We start from the raw sequence: 14,907 nt of genomic DNA, 5'->3' as shown, positions 1-14,907 counted from the left end.
GGCCAATAAAGCGAGATGAGCGCCGCAACCCCAGAGTCAGCCACGACTGGACCTACCGTATTTTTCGCCCCATAAGACGCACTTTTTCCCCTCCAAAAATGAAGGGGAAATCGGGGTGCGTCTTATGGGGCGAATGCCTGCAAGCCTCGCGCGCCCGGCAGGAGGTCCCACCGGGTGCGCGAGGCTTGGGGCGGCAGCGGACTGCTTGCCGGCATGCAGAAGCTTGGCGCGCGCTGAGCTCAGCACGCCCCAAGTTTCTAGGTGCGCGCAAGCAGTCCGCTGCCGCCCCAAGCCTCGCGCACCCAGCGGGACCTCCTGCCGGGTGCGGGAGGCTGGGGGCGGCAGTGGACTGCTTGCCGGCATGCAGAAGCTTGGCGCGCGCTGAGCTCAGCAAGCCCCAAGCTTCTAGGTGCGCGCAAGCAGTCCGCTGCCGCCCCAAGCCTCGCGCACCCAGCGGGACCTCCTGCCGGGTGCGGGAGGCTGGGGGCGGCAGCGGACTGCTTGCCGGCACGCAGAAGCTTGGGGCACGCTGACCTCAGCTTGCCCCAAGCTTCTGGATTAGCGCAGGGGTCCGCTAGCCCTGGGAGAGGCGCCCGGCTCTCCCACGCTAGCGGAGACCTTGCCGGCACGCAGAAGCTTGGGGCGTGCTGAGTTCCGCACGCCCCAAGCTCCTGGTGTAGCGCAGCGCACCTGGGGGGGAAATAAAATTTTTTTCCTTTATTTCCCCCCCTAAAATCTAGGTGCGTCTTATGGGCTGGTGCGTCTTATGGGGCGAAAAATACGGTAATGGTCAGGGGTCCCTTTACCTTTACGTTTAATGGGACTGGGGTGGGTGGACAAAAGTTGGATGTATCCAACTGAATTCGGTTCACTCAGACAGGAGTAAATTCTCTCGCTTCTCCCGTCTCACCCCAACTGTTTCCCAGAGCAATCCCAAAAGAAACGGCCACATGCCCCCCTGCAGGGTTGGCGTTAAGAATTTCCCCACTAACTTATGCTGGAAGTTTTTGCAAAACACCGTTGTGCCATTTAAAAAGCACCCTTAGTTGTGTGAACTTTCCCAAAGGTAATCCAATCACCAGAATTTTTTTTTAACAGAAATTTATTAGTCTTATTTAGGTTTTAATATATTTTAACTTTTTTTTCTTTTAAAAAAAAAAGAACACACATTTTGGTCTGAAGATAGATTAATGGTCCTTTTTTGTAAACCTCTCCCTACCCCCACCCCCCAAAAATGCCCTAAGGCTAAGGCTAGGGAAAGAATAATTGCAATTTGATCCTACAGGTAGAGCAGATATTCTTCAAAACTGTCTTTCTCTGGAGATTTTATTCCAGCTGAAGCCAAAAGATTTTTCTCGTTTTGGTGCTTGAAAAAACCCTATCTAATAAATTAAAACAAAAATCAGCGTCTCCCCCTCTGGGAGTGGTAAAAGGCAAGTAGACTACATAAAAGTGGGTGTACCTCTCTGGGTGGTTTTTTTTTTAATAGGATGAGAAAAGGATTGTGGAGTTGGGGGCAAAAGGAAAGTATTACATTCCTCAGAGAAGGAATGCAGGGGAATAAAGTGAAGTAGTGTGCATTGAATTAAATTCTCTACAGGAGTAAGGTGGTGCAGTTTAGAGAAAGCTTTTTTAAGAAAAGGAAAATAAAGACCATCACTGAGTTTTCAGCCTTCTGGCATCATTGACCTGTCTGAATTAGCTTGCCGAAACATCTCCCCCACCCCAAACTAAAATACCCAGGAAAAAAGGTGAGTAAATCCTCCATGATCTCATCTGAACGTGATCTCCAAAAATTAAAACCCTCTACCTGTGATTCCCTCGCCTGTGGACTCAACGTAATCCAATCGCTTCTTTAATTAAATACTTTTTTTTTGCAATTTAAAAACCTCTTCCTATCGGGCTGGGGGTTGCAAAGGCAGTGGTCAAAACTCCAGGGCCTTACAAGTGTGGGGGGGCGCTGCGCACACCTTGAGGACCAGAAGACGTATTTATCCATCTCCCTCTCAGCATTTGTTTCGCTGCAGCGAAGAAAACAGAGCCAGGCTTTGCAAAGGAGTAATATGGCTTCTACGATAACCAAAAACGGATTATCGAAAGGCTTTGGAGTTAAGGCAGGACCGGTGGTGGGACTCCTGGCCTGGTTTCTAAAAAGGTATCAAGACACAGTTGGATAGATGTGCTCAGAGGAGATGGGAACTGTAGCGCCGCACCGACGGCGCCTGCTTGACTCCGTTTCCCAACTCTGGCAGAGCGAAGGCGCAGGGATTGTCCTCATAAGCGGCGAAGGCGGATTGGGGCGGAAACCCCAACCTTGCCCTCTGCTACACCCCACCCGCTTGTACCCAAAATATTTGCTTTTTCCACACACACACAAAAAAAAGGATTACTTGTGGAAAGAAAATATTTGTGCCCATGATATAGCAGATCTGGGGGGGGGGGGTTCGGGGAAAGGAGGCTTGAGAGCCGAGCCCAGCTTTCCTGACATGTTTACAAGCAGGAGGGCCTTTGGCACGGGGAAGAGAGGCCTCGATGAGGTCTAGAAACTTGACAAGCGGAGTACTTTCCCCGCAAGTGTTGGTTCCTTTCGAGTGTGCTTGGAAGGAAAAAAAAGACGTGTGTCTTTTCTGGGGTGGGGTGGAGAAGTTGCTCTCTGCTTGCCCAATTTTGTGGAGGGGTTTTGGGTGGGTGAGGAGGGGGTTGGCAACGTGTGAGGGGTCTCAGGGCTGCTTTCCAAGGTGGATTCAGGACAGGGGCTCAAAGAGGCAAGGGCAAACATGCTCCCAAAACTCTGCCGTTCTTCCCGTACATAAAGGGTGCTGGGGAAGAGAAAAACGAGCACTGTTTGCAAGCTCCAGAAAAAGCCACTCGCTTTGCCCCCAAGAAAAGCGGCAAGTGTCTCAGGATCCCGTCTTGAAATGAACCCGGCGCTTCTTCGGGTTCTTGGAGGGTCCAAGGATGGAGAGAGGAGCTGGTGGAGCGGCAGGCGGCTGTGCTTCCAGCTGCAGCTCCCCAGAGGAAGTTTTGTTTTCTTTTTGGCTTCAAAAATGAAAATAAAGATCTGGGCTCTGGCGACAGACGGGAGTCCCCCCTGGAAGCAGAGGAGGCCTGGGTACCGAAAATGGACGTCGAGCGATCAATTGGCTTTCACCCGGTGGTTATTGTTCAAGACCGGGTGCCCGTTGCTCAGGGGGCCGTTCTTTGTGGGTGCCGAGGCAGGTTTCGCTTCTTCCAACTCCTCTTCCTCCTCCCCGGTGCTGTCCGTCTCGTCACGGTCGCTGCGCTCGTCCTCCACCACCTGGAGGGGAGAGAAACCCAGGTCAGGAAACGAGAGACAACTCAAGACACTTCCCTGGTCCTGAATGGGGTAACTGTGCCCCTGAAGGACCAGGTGCGCAGCCCGGGAGTCATTCTGGATTCACAGCTGTCCATGGAGGCGCAGGTTAAATCTGTGTCCAGGGCAGCTATCTATCAGCTCCATCTGGTACGCAGGATGAGACCCTACCTGCCAGCAGACTGTCTTGCCAGAGTGGTGCATGCTCTGGTTATCTCCCACTTGGACTACTGCAATGCGCTCTACGTGGGGCTACCCTTGAAGGTGACCCGGAAACTACAACTAATCCAGAATGCGTCAGCTAGACTGGTGACAGGGAGCGGCTGCTGAGACCACATAACACTGGTCTTGAAAGACCTACACTGGCTCCCAGTACGTTTCTGAGCACAATTCAAAGTGTTGGTGCTGACCTTTAAAGCCCTAAATGGCCTCAGTCCAGTATATCTGAAGGAGCGTCTCCACCCCCATCGTTCTGCCCAGACACTGAGGGCCTTCTGGCGGTTCCCTCGCTGCGAGAAGCCAAGTTACAGGGAACCAGGCAGAGGGCCTTCTCAGTGGTGGCACCCGTCCTGTGGAACTCCCTCCCACCAGATGTGAAAGAGATAAACAACTACCAGACTTTTAGAAGACACCTGAAGGCAGCCCTATTCAGGGAAGCTTTTAATGTTTGATGTATTACTGTGTTTTAATATTTAGTTGGAAGCCGCCCAGAGTGGCTGGGGAAGCCCAGCCAGATGGGCAGGGTATAAATAATAAATTATTATTATATTATTATTACTACGTAGGGCTTTCCAGGCGATCAGGAAGTTAATGCGTATCTGAAGAAGTCTGCATGCACATGAAAGCTTATACAGTGGTGCCTCGCAAGACGAAATTAATCCGTTCCGCGAGTCTCTTCGTCTTGCGGTTTTTTCGTCTTGTGAAGCACGGCTATTAGCGGCTTAGCGGCTATTAACGGCTTAGCGGCTTTAAGAAAAAGGAAACAAACGCGCAAGAAGTCGCAAGACGTTTCGTCTTGCGAAGCAAGCCCATAGGGAAATTCGTCTTGCGGAACGACTCAAAAAACAGAAAACTCTTTCGTCTTGCGCGTTTTTCGTCTTGCGAGGCATTCGTCTTGCGGGGCACCACTGTACCCAGAACAAACTTAGTTGGTCTCCAAGGTGCTACTGGACAATTTCTTAATTTTATTTCGACTGCGTCAGACCAACACGGCTACCTACCTGAATCTAGGAAGTTAAGTGTGACCAAGAGACGGCGGCAGCGGAGCGGGAAATTAAATGTGACCAAGAGATGGGAGTCTTTGACCCTGGTGGTACTCCTGCTTTTGAAAATCCTTCCCCCGTTAAAATCTTTTAGGTATACGAGGCCCGTTCCAACCCACCCACCAGAGATTTTAATAATCATTCATCTGCTTTTAGTTGCTGTCTGTTCCTTGTGAGGTTATTATTATTATTATTATTATTTTCTGATGTTTTTAAGCTACCTTAAGGGCCAATTGGTGGGAGAGCCTTTCTGAAATGAAAATAACTTCTTAACTACATAATTCTGGAGATTAACCCTTCGCCCCCCCTTTGCATTCCCGCTTTGAGAGGTGGAACTGGAAATATTCAATATTCAGAATCTGATTTAGCTTTCCAAAGGGTGCTGGTGTTTTTAAAAGTTACTTTTATTCACTCTAATTTATTTGCGTCCTGCCTTTCCTGAGTGCAGCATGCGATGGGCTTGCAATGAAACTTTAAAGTGCAGCGGAAGAAAATAAAACCTACAATCAGCTTTTAAAATCAATCTGATGGGTAATTGGGCAGCCTGCGGCAATTAAAAGCCACTCGCAGCCTGAAACGGCTTTTCTTATAACGGAAGTGTCGAGGGTAAGCCATCCAGCAGATCTTTTCCACATAAAATCCCAAGTTCTAACCCACAGAAATTGCTTCTGGGCACGGCAGAATCTAGCATCCTGAACAGCTCAGCTTCCGTTACACATGAAAGTAAGTTGCTAGCCCTCATGAAGACAAGAATAGGGTTTATAAATTTTTTTGCTCCACAGGACAGGTCCTTATCGGGGTTGGCCTCCTGGACAAATATTGACAGGTGGGCAGGCCCATCCACCTGGTGCCGTAATGGCGTCAGGTGATTCAGAACCCCATAGCCCATAATTGGGACTTCAAACCGCCACTAGGGCATGACCAAAAGGGAGTTTTGGCCCTTAGAAATGAGTGCTTGAGTTTTGATTTTTCCTCATCCCTCCTTGTACCTTTCCCCTTGTATGTTGTTGGGGATTTTTTTAAGGCTGTAGGCCTTCAGGTAGGTACGGTCTTGATTGTACGTAAGCCGCCTCCCCCCATGGGAGCCTTTTCGACTAAAGAGTTGGGTGCAATTGCTCCAAGCAAGTAATAAATCATGGGTGGGCAAACTAAGGCCCAGGGGCCAGATGTGGCCCAATCGCCTTCTAAATCTGGTTTGTGGACAGTCCAGGAATCAGCATGTTTTTACATGAGTAGAATGTGCCCTTTTATTTAAAATGCATCTCTGAATTATTTGTGGGGCATAGGAATTTTTCCCCTTCAAAATATAGTCCTGCCTCCCACAAGGTCTGAGGGACAGTGCTGAAAAAGTTTGCTGACCCCTGTAATAAATCAATAAGGAAGGGCTTTTGTTCTGAATCTTGCCAAATTGGCAGGGTTTAACTGCGGCTCATCGGTAGCCAGCGCAGGACTGAACCCCACCCACCAGAGTGGCATCAGCTACTGGGCCAATAGCTTGGAGAAAAAGATGTCATTGGCACAACTGGAATCATGACGGGCCAAAAGTGGCCTACAGGTTGCCGACCCCGGGGTTAGGAAGACCAGGGTTCAAAATCCCCATTTGGCCGTGAAGCTCACTGGATGTGACCTGCCGGTCTCTTAGCTTGGCCCAGCTGGCAGGGTTGTTGTGGAGAATACGGAAAGTCGGAGAACCACGCAAGCAAGCTACCCTTCTTCCTTGTGTCCCTTTGAGGAAAAGTGGGACCGCGATAAATAGATATATTTTAAACACTGCCCTCTGGGTTAGTTGGTTGGTTTGTCTCTCTCTCAAACACCAAAAAAAGAGTTGGTTTTCTCTTATACCTCATACTAGACAAAACACAAACTGGGGAAGGGTACCAAAAAACCCAACTTGCCTTTCCAGTTATGAATTTCTGGGCCATCCGGATAATGAGGTACGCCCAAAATATGTGCAGGGACTGCAAAATCACCATCATGAGGTTGAAGAAATAGTAGCCGAAGAAAGGTGGGTATATTTCCAAGGGGTACACCATGGTGCAATGAAGGATCCTGTAAAATTCAACATAAGGAATCAGATCAAGAAAAATCAGAATACAGAAACCACATTGGTAGTTTACCCCCGCGCAGAGCTACAATTCCCAGCGCCCTTAAACTACAATTCCCAGGGTTCTTTGGGGGTAAACCAGGGGATTTAAATGCCCTTTCAAGGAACAGCATGGGTGTGGCCTAATAGCAACTGGCAGATTATATTCCCCTATGAACTGGCCCACGTTTATTCATTAGCCGCGACTCCTGTATTGCAGAGGGTTGGACTGGATGACCCTTGGGGTCCCTTTTGCCACTCTATACTCTTTTGTGCTTCTGTTCGCCCCCTTCCGCCCATTCTCTCTTCCAACAGCTTCTCGGCAGGCAGATGTTCAACGGGTAAACCTCAGTCACACGCCGCGCACGTAACTCTCACCAGAACGGAAGGATGACGAGCCGCGTGACGATGAAGATGGTGGCGAAGACGATGAAGATGTTGTTGGACATGTTCTTCCAGCCTGCGTAGTTGAACATTTTCGCCGACTGCAGAGACACCGAAAGAGAGGAGGGGAGGCAATATTTACAGGCAGACCTGCGCTCAGGGATCGGGACCGGCAGTGAGAGACGGAAGATGCTCTGGCTATGAAGAGCATGATGGAGCATCTCCTTCTCGTGGGCAGGATGTGGTCCGTGGGGGTCCCTCTACCTGTCTCCCGGGGGTCTCTCCAAGGGCCGGATTGAGGTTTGATGAGGCCCTCAGCTACTGACGGTAATGGGGCCCTTTATATGTCCAGCTGTTCTTTGTCAGCAACAAATTGTCGCTTTTTTGTGTGTTGAACATATGCTATATGGCAATTTATGGGCCTAATGGGTATCTAAAGCCATTTGCACATCACAAAATATGAATTTTATCGAAGTAATTGTTGAAAAGTCCATGCAGAATGCAAACTCCATGCAGAATGAAGGCACCCTATATATGGAAATGAGCAAACCAGTGATATTTTAGGGAGCAGGCTAGCATCATAGGAGCCTACACAACACAAAACACTCTTGCTGTATGTAGGCTTTATTTTATTAGTTTTTTATCTTATATTTTGGAAATGTACGTCCAGTTTTCCCCCCCTTTAAATTTTTTGGGGGCCCCCAAGAGAGTGGAGCCCTAAGCTGTAGTTTGTTTAGCTTATACGTAAATCTGGCAATGGTCTCTCCCCACAGCACACACGTCCCTAGACCTGTTCCACCCCCTAAGTGTTTCCCCCCTCGGCTGAGAAGTGTCCTTGACTGCTTGGGAGGACAGACCAGGGAGTAGAAACCAGCCGACAAAATCGAAGCAAATTGCTCTTGCAGCGGCTCTGTTAAGGGTTCCAGGCAGAGATTATTCCCAGTCCTACCTGGAAATGCAACTGGGACCTTCTGCGTGCGAAGCGGGTGCTCTAACCACTGAGCCCCACAGCCCTTCCCAGACATGCCACCATTTAATAGAAGCGACGACCGCACGCAGCACAAGGCGTCCGGAACGGGGGGAGTCCCTAAGTTGAGTCGGACACCTGGGCTTGAGCTCCGGGTTACACCCCTGCAAGGGAAGAAGGGGTCCCAATCCCTCACCTCCAGCAAGTAGTCCGAGGAGTCATGTAGGGCCATGATGAGCGTCCCGGCCCGGATGTAATTGGTGTACCAGGAGAAGCTAATCAGGACGATGGTCGCTACGTGGTGGATGACCTGTTCCTTGAAGTCCTGCCCCAAAGCAAAAAATCAGCCAAAGCGTAACAGAAAATACCTATTTCCCTAGAAATCTTTTCAGGCTGTTTCATATATTTTCTTTTACAGTAAGTTAACTTAGATCACTGTTACTACAGAGCAGTTTTTTTCAATTCTGAATTGAGACGAGTTTGGATTTAACTGTATTATTATTACTATTGTTGTTGTTGTTGTTGTTGTTGTTTTATTGCTCTCTTTATATGTTACTGAGCTTTTAACACTACACCGAATGCAATGTTGTTAACATTTAACACTTGTGTTCTCCTGAGCCTCTCTGAGCTCAAAATTCACTGTCAGAGAAGGAGTATACAGTGGTACCTCGGAAGTCAAATGGAATCTGTTCCGGAAGTCCGTTCGACTTCCAAAACATTCGGAAACCAAGGCGCGGCTTGTGATTGGCTGCAGGAAGTTCCTGCAGCCAATCGGAAGCCCTGTCAGACGTTCAGCTTCCAAAAGAACGTTCCAAAACCAGAACAGTCACTTCCGGGTTTGCAGCGTTCGGGAGCCAAAACGTTCGAGAACTAGGCTGTTCGAAAACCAAGGTACGACTGTATGAGCATTTTATATCTGTCTGCGTTGAAACCCTAGGTAGGGCTGATGCCTCTCTGCTGCTAAATTGAATTTTGTGTGTGTGTATTTAGACCTGTTGTTTCTGAGAGGGCCAGTTGCTGTAAACTGATTTTTCATATTGTGTCTCGATTTCAACAGGTTTAAGCAGAGTTCTCCTGAGTACCACGTTGCAGGGGGTTGGTTTGGATGACCCTCAGTCCCCCTTCCACCTCTAAAATCTGATTTTTCTTTCATATACCTTCCCCCCACTTATTTTTTAGCTATCCTGGAAGTTTAATGATAACACTCAACCTTATTGTCAGGGAACTGACATTGGAGCTAGAGGCGGAGGGAAGGCTCTCAAATGATGCTGGAGAAGGGCCCAGCAGGGAGAGGCAGCTCTGCAGATGGGGAAGCAAATCAGTGCAACACCAGGGATAAAGGGGGGCAGATGGGGAATCGGCGAGAGGGCTCCAGGACTCTTCACTGGACACCAGCGGGGAGAGCACGGGTCCTCTGCTACCCACGCCCTCCCTGCGCAGAAGACTTCCGCGCAGAGAGAGTAGGAGGAGACTGGGTGTCAAACAAGTTTTATGTTGGAAAAGGTTTAAGAAACGCCCACTGACGGATCCTGCTAGCGACTGAGGCAGCCACGAAGGGAAGGGCTGCCCAGACTGAAAGGTTTAGCAAGGCAACAAAGCCTGGAGAGGCGGCAACTTACGCACGAGCAACCCATACACATTACACTTATGCTGCCATCAACCTGCAGTGATAATATGTGTATCTCGTTATGGAGATATCTATCTATCTATCTATCAATCTATCTATTTAACTTTGTTGAATCTAAACAAATAAGATCAACTTCCACTGATCAACTGCAGATCCAGCAGCAAAGGTCAGACGCCGTCTGTGCTCCCCATGAGCCCAGCATTCGACTCACCTTCCTCTTCACGTCCGAGGCGATGCTGAACAACAGGGACCAGTAAAACGAGAGCTCAATCATGTAATACCAGTACTGGGACGGCAGCAGGTTCTGGAGGAGGGAGGGAGAAAAACCCCTCAAATATATCCAGGTCGTTCCGCGTCCTCATCCAACATTTTTTAAAAACCCAGTTTTGTGGTCTCCCCATCCCAGGGAACTATAAGAACACAAGGAATGTCCTGCTGAATCAGACCAGAGGGACCACCTCTCCTGTTCTTCTGGAGCGCTTTCTTTTCCTCTGCCCTCCTCATCCCTCCCTTCCTTTTGTGTCGTGCCGCCTTTGACGGCAAGCTTCATTTATTTAAAAGCATTTTTCGCCGCCTGATGTTTCACAGTATCTCTAAGCAGTCGACTGCAGCGGAAGGATTTCGGTCATCTCGATCTTGCTACCCCCCCCCCTTTATAGTTATGTGCTCCTTATTTCATGGTGTATTGTAGATATTTGTGGATTTTCTTGTTTGTTTTTTATAAAAAAAGATAAATCCAAAGGTTGGGTATATATACTTTCTAATGCACACACCACATGAACAGACAGGGCTGTTGTCCCTGCTCAAGTTGCTCGCGAACCCTGCCTACCCCCCACCAACCCCCCCTACCCCATTGCCAACCCCCACCCCGTGATTTTACACCTCACCAAGCTGTCCCCTCGCAGCTGCATCAGGCCCACATTCTCACAGCTCTGTCAAGCTCTCTGCACATCCTCAGAGACACTCTGTGTGTTCCCCCACCCAGCTTTATTCATACCTCTGCTGTTGTTTAAAACCGCCATTTCTCTTTTAAATCCTCCCTGATTTCATGCAACTCCAGGATGGTGACGCCGCACTACAACTCCCACCCCCCAACAAAGGCTGCGTGATGACAGCCTTAGGTTTCTATATGTATATGAAGATATACAAAAAAAAAATAATATTTCTTTTTTTTTTTTAAAAAAAAGCAAAGGTTGCAGTGTAAAAACTCGGCTAACCTGTGTAGGGTATCCTTCCCAAACTAGCCGGAGGTTGTAGAACCAAGGTTTCTGCAAGTTCGGGAGACAAAGGATGAAAAGACAGGAGCCGGTTAAGCGTCAAGAGGACTCGCAGAAAAAGGAAACTCCCATTTCCCGCCTTAGGTTGAGGAGGAAATGTACTCACGTCAGCTATGACGGCCGTGCCAGCAATGAAAGCAAGAAGGTAAAAGGTGAATCTCCAACTGGAAAAGGAAGCACAAAGTCTTGTTTCTCATCCCCTCAGCAAATGAAGCACGTTCTCAGGCATGTCAAGAGTGCCACTGGGGGCGTGCGGAGGGCCTCTGACGTCTGCCAGGAGTGGTAGGGCGAGAGGCAAGGAGACGAACAGTAGGGGGAGCCAGAGAGCCAATGGATTGGTTGTTAAGGAAGACTCTGGCTACTAAATGTTTTGGACTTGTGCGGCTGTGACACTCGCAAAGGCAAACCGTCTGCCTGAATTTGTTACCCTCTAGGTGTTGCCGGGCACCCAGTTGCCATCGGACAGCATGCCCAATGGTCAGGGGCATTGGGAACTGGTCTTCCAATGGATGTGGACTGTTTTGGCAGGCAGAGAGTGTTGAGGAAGACTGGCCTGGGGCAGCCAGCTGCCGACCCTTAATCCAGCGACGCTTTTGCAGATGGGAAAGTGTGCATGGGGCTGGGGCAAGCCTGCTATTCACCCCAGCTGCACCACGGTCCTGCAGGCCTACCTGGCCTCCCGAAATTTCTTCAGCAAGCTGGGCCGGTCCTGATTGCGCCGCCGGCGGAACCAGCGCTCGACCTGCCGGGGGGTGCAACCGCTTTTCTTCGAGAGGCCCTCAATGTCTGCCTGCGGGGGCAGAAAAAGGAAAAAGAGGGCCCATTCAGAGGGAGGAGAGAGAGAGCCTAGGGAAGAAAGCCACTGAAATGCAGACAGCAGCAACATTTGCTTTGCTTTGCCATTTCTACCTTGAGACACTAGATTTCTAAGTGCGTGGATCTCATGCCTTCTTCCCGGAAAAAGCCATTGGTTTTAATGAAAGCTTCCAACTGGGGGTCCTGCCTTGGGAAATGACCTCTCTAGTTGCAACATAAGCCTGGCAAAGACTTCTTGATTTGAAGATGTGCTGGTTGGGCCCAGAAGTTTTTAATGCTTAAGAACTCAACTGACCCAATGCAGTTTCCAAGCTACTTTCCTGCTGGAGTTTGGCAGCCCTTTGATTCCCCCAAAAGTTTGATGCCATTTTTATATTTTATACGGTTGGCTTTGGGTCACTGTGTCCTGAATCTCAAGAAGGGGACATTTCCAGGCCAAGAATTCCAGGGATGAAGCCGAGATCTTCTGCAGCCAAATTTATGCCACTGGGATGATGAATTTAGGGAAACTGCAGGGGTGAGCACACCCCAAGTGCAACAGGGGAACCTCACCCTGGGAAAACCATCTTCCATTCAACAGGGGGAAAGAATCCCGTCCTCCTGCTGCTGAAAACACGGGTTTCTCCCAGCCCTACCTAGAGATGCCACTGGGACCTGGGACTTTCTGCGGCGCTCTACCAGTGAGCTACGGCCTGTCCCCACCTCCATCCAGACTGAAGCAGCAGCGATGCAAGAAGTCACAGATCTGGCTCGGGGGCTGCCAGCTGGCAAAGGCACACAGGAGATGGAAACCTTTTTGCTCTTGTTTATAGGCTTAATTACCCAGATGCACCAACTGGGAGTTCAGAGCGTATGCCCACAACAAGTATTGGCACGGGCCGTGTGGTGCCAGCAACAAGCCAATTGATTTTTCATCTGGATGCCTTGATGGGAGAAAAGGGGAGCCAGAGGCTCAGGCCATCAGCTCTGGCAGAAGACCAGCTCAATTAAGTGCCTCCTGACCCAGGATATTTTTCTATGCCAGCTGGTCACTGCAAGAGTTACTATTAAAAAGTGGTGCCTGAGGGTGTTTTTCCTCTGCCCTCCCTGTCCCTTCTTCCTTGTGTGCCGTGTATTTTTTCTTTTCCATGACTCTGGGCAGGGACTGTTTTGTTTTAATTGACTGGACACTGGGAGCCTTTCTGGCTGAAGAGCGTTGGGTACAAGTGCTCTAAATGAGAGAGCTGAGAGAAACATTTTCCATGTAGAGGGCGACCTTCGAGTCTCCTCTGTGAAAACCTCCTCTCACGTATTGCGAAAAATCCTGACCGCTACCACTGTCATACCGTCCATTTAAGTACTACAATACCCCCGCCACACAGGAAACCTTTGTTCCCTTTACAGAGCTAAAATTCCCAGAGTTCTCTATGTTTTTAGAAGGTTCCTGTTTTTATCTGTAAGCTGCCCTGAGTCCCGTCAGGGGAAAAGGAAGGGTATAAATTATTGTTATTATCCTTATTAGGGATGGCTCATTAAACCGCTCTGGGAATTGTAGCTCTGTAATGGTACATCAATCTTCTCAGAACTCTCAGTTCCCAAACTGACAAACTACAGTTCACAAACTACAGTTCCCAGGATTCTTTGAGAGGAAGTAATGGCTGTTTAAAGCAGAATCATAGTATTTAAATGTATGATACAAAGAACATCTCCACTTCCTCTCAAACATGACTTCCCTGGCAAAGTTACCTGTTTGGGGTGTTTACAGGACGTCGTATAAAATTTCTCTAGGACGGGATTCGGAGTGGCTTTTAACCGCACTTTCTCCTTGACGTTCAAAAGACCTGCTAGCGGAGTTGCCACGTATCTGGGGGGGGGGGGGGAGAGAGAAGGGAACAACGGAAAGGGAAGAGAGGGGACGAAAGAAAAGAAACACAACGTTAGGATTCTGCAGCAGTTTCCGGGGCCAAAACAGAAACGGCCGTTAAATTTTACGGACTTCTGCAGCAAACCAGGGCTTCCTTTGAGGAAGGTCTGAGCGCCGAAACCATCAGATACGGCACGAATTAACGGAGTGATACGGAAGGGGGGGGCATGTCTTCTTCACCCCTTCCGCCGGTCACCAGAGGGTCCGAGACGATGACCTCAAGGGCACTCGGCCCTACGTGGAGCCCTCAGCCCCCACACTGTTACACAAGCACCAATTTTCTTGCTTTTGGTGCCAATCTGCTTAATTTCCCTAGGGCTCCATGACACCTTCACTGTCCACCATAATCCCTCAAGCGAGGTGTCACGTACACACAGGAAGACCCTAATCCCGTCAAATCACTCTGCCAAGCCACGGGCAGTGCCAGGTGGCAGACTATGCATACCTGGACCATTGTCCTTTCGTCACCGGTACTCAGGATGTACTTACCTGTGCGTATCTCCAGCTCTGCATATTCCCCCCTCCCTCCTCCATATGTTAATCCCGTGTAACCCAACCTCTCCTTAATGTACAGTGGTGCCTCGCAAGACAAAATTAATCCGTTCCCCGAGTATCTTCGTCTAGCGGTTTTTTCGTCTTGCGAAGCAACCCTATTAGCGGCTTAGCGCTATTAGCGGTTTAGCGGCTATTAAAGGCTTAGCAGCTTAGCGGCTAAAAGGCTATTAAAGGCTTAGCGGCTTAGAAAAAGGGGGGGAGCGAAAAAAAATCTCAAGACTCGCAAGACATTTTCGTCTTGCGAAGCAAGCCCATAGGGAAATTCGTCCTGCGAAGCGCATTGAAAAACGGAAAACCCTTTCGTCTAGCGGGTTTTCCGTCTTGCGAGGCATTCGTCTTGCGGGGCACCACTGTATTCATAATGTAACCTGTGTAACCCAACCTCTCCTTAATGTATTCATAATGTAACCTGTGTAACCCAACCACTTCTTAATGTATTCATAATGTAACTGTGATGATTTTGGCACTGTATCTTGGGACATGGAAGGAAGTTTTAAAAGTTCATGTCACCCCTTCCTCGCTGTTCAATCTCGCCTTGAACCTGTTGCGCAATAAACTTGGATCTTCTGCATCTTGCTCCTGTCTCCGGCTGAGCTCATTTTCCTCCGCAGGGACTTAGTCCGACGAGCTGGGTGGCAGAGCAGCCTCGCACCCAGATTTTACCGTAACAGGAGGAAGCTGGCTTCAGACAGAGTCCGA

At 49.2% G+C, this 14,907-nt stretch overlaps 1 protein-coding gene across 3 annotated transcripts in view; it reads right to left on the bottom strand.

Annotated features, from left to right (window-relative positions):
• Nucleotides 1–1,308: 1,308 nt before the first annotated feature.
• Nucleotides 1,309–14,907, bottom strand: part of CERS2 (ceramide synthase 2) — a 44,858-nt gene continuing 31,259 nt past the window's right edge. For all 3 annotated transcript variants that reach the window (XM_081173731.1, XM_081173733.1, XM_081173732.1), the window contains exons 3-11: nt 13,476–13,593; nt 11,606–11,724; nt 11,041–11,098; nt 10,875–10,925; nt 9,869–9,961; nt 8,227–8,355; nt 7,058–7,164; nt 6,492–6,645; nt 1,309–3,298 (exon numbers count right to left, since the gene is read on the bottom strand). In XM_081173731.1, coding sequence (XP_081029857.1) covers nt 3,137–3,298; nt 6,492–6,645; nt 7,058–7,164; nt 8,227–8,355; nt 9,869–9,961; nt 10,875–10,925; nt 11,041–11,098; nt 11,606–11,724; nt 13,476–13,593 — 991 coding nt within the window. In that variant the 3' untranslated portion in view covers nt 1,309–3,136. The remainder of the gene's footprint in view (nt 3,299–6,491; nt 6,646–7,057; nt 7,165–8,226; nt 8,356–9,868; nt 9,962–10,874; nt 10,926–11,040; nt 11,099–11,605; nt 11,725–13,475; nt 13,594–14,907) is intronic.

The sequence above is a fragment of the Podarcis bocagei genome (assembly GCF_964188305.1).
Source record: "Podarcis bocagei genome assembly, chromosome: 16".
Taxonomy (NCBI): Eukaryota; Metazoa; Chordata; class Lepidosauria; order Squamata; family Lacertidae; genus Podarcis; species Podarcis bocagei.
This window is presented reverse-complemented; position numbering and strand designations above follow the sequence as displayed.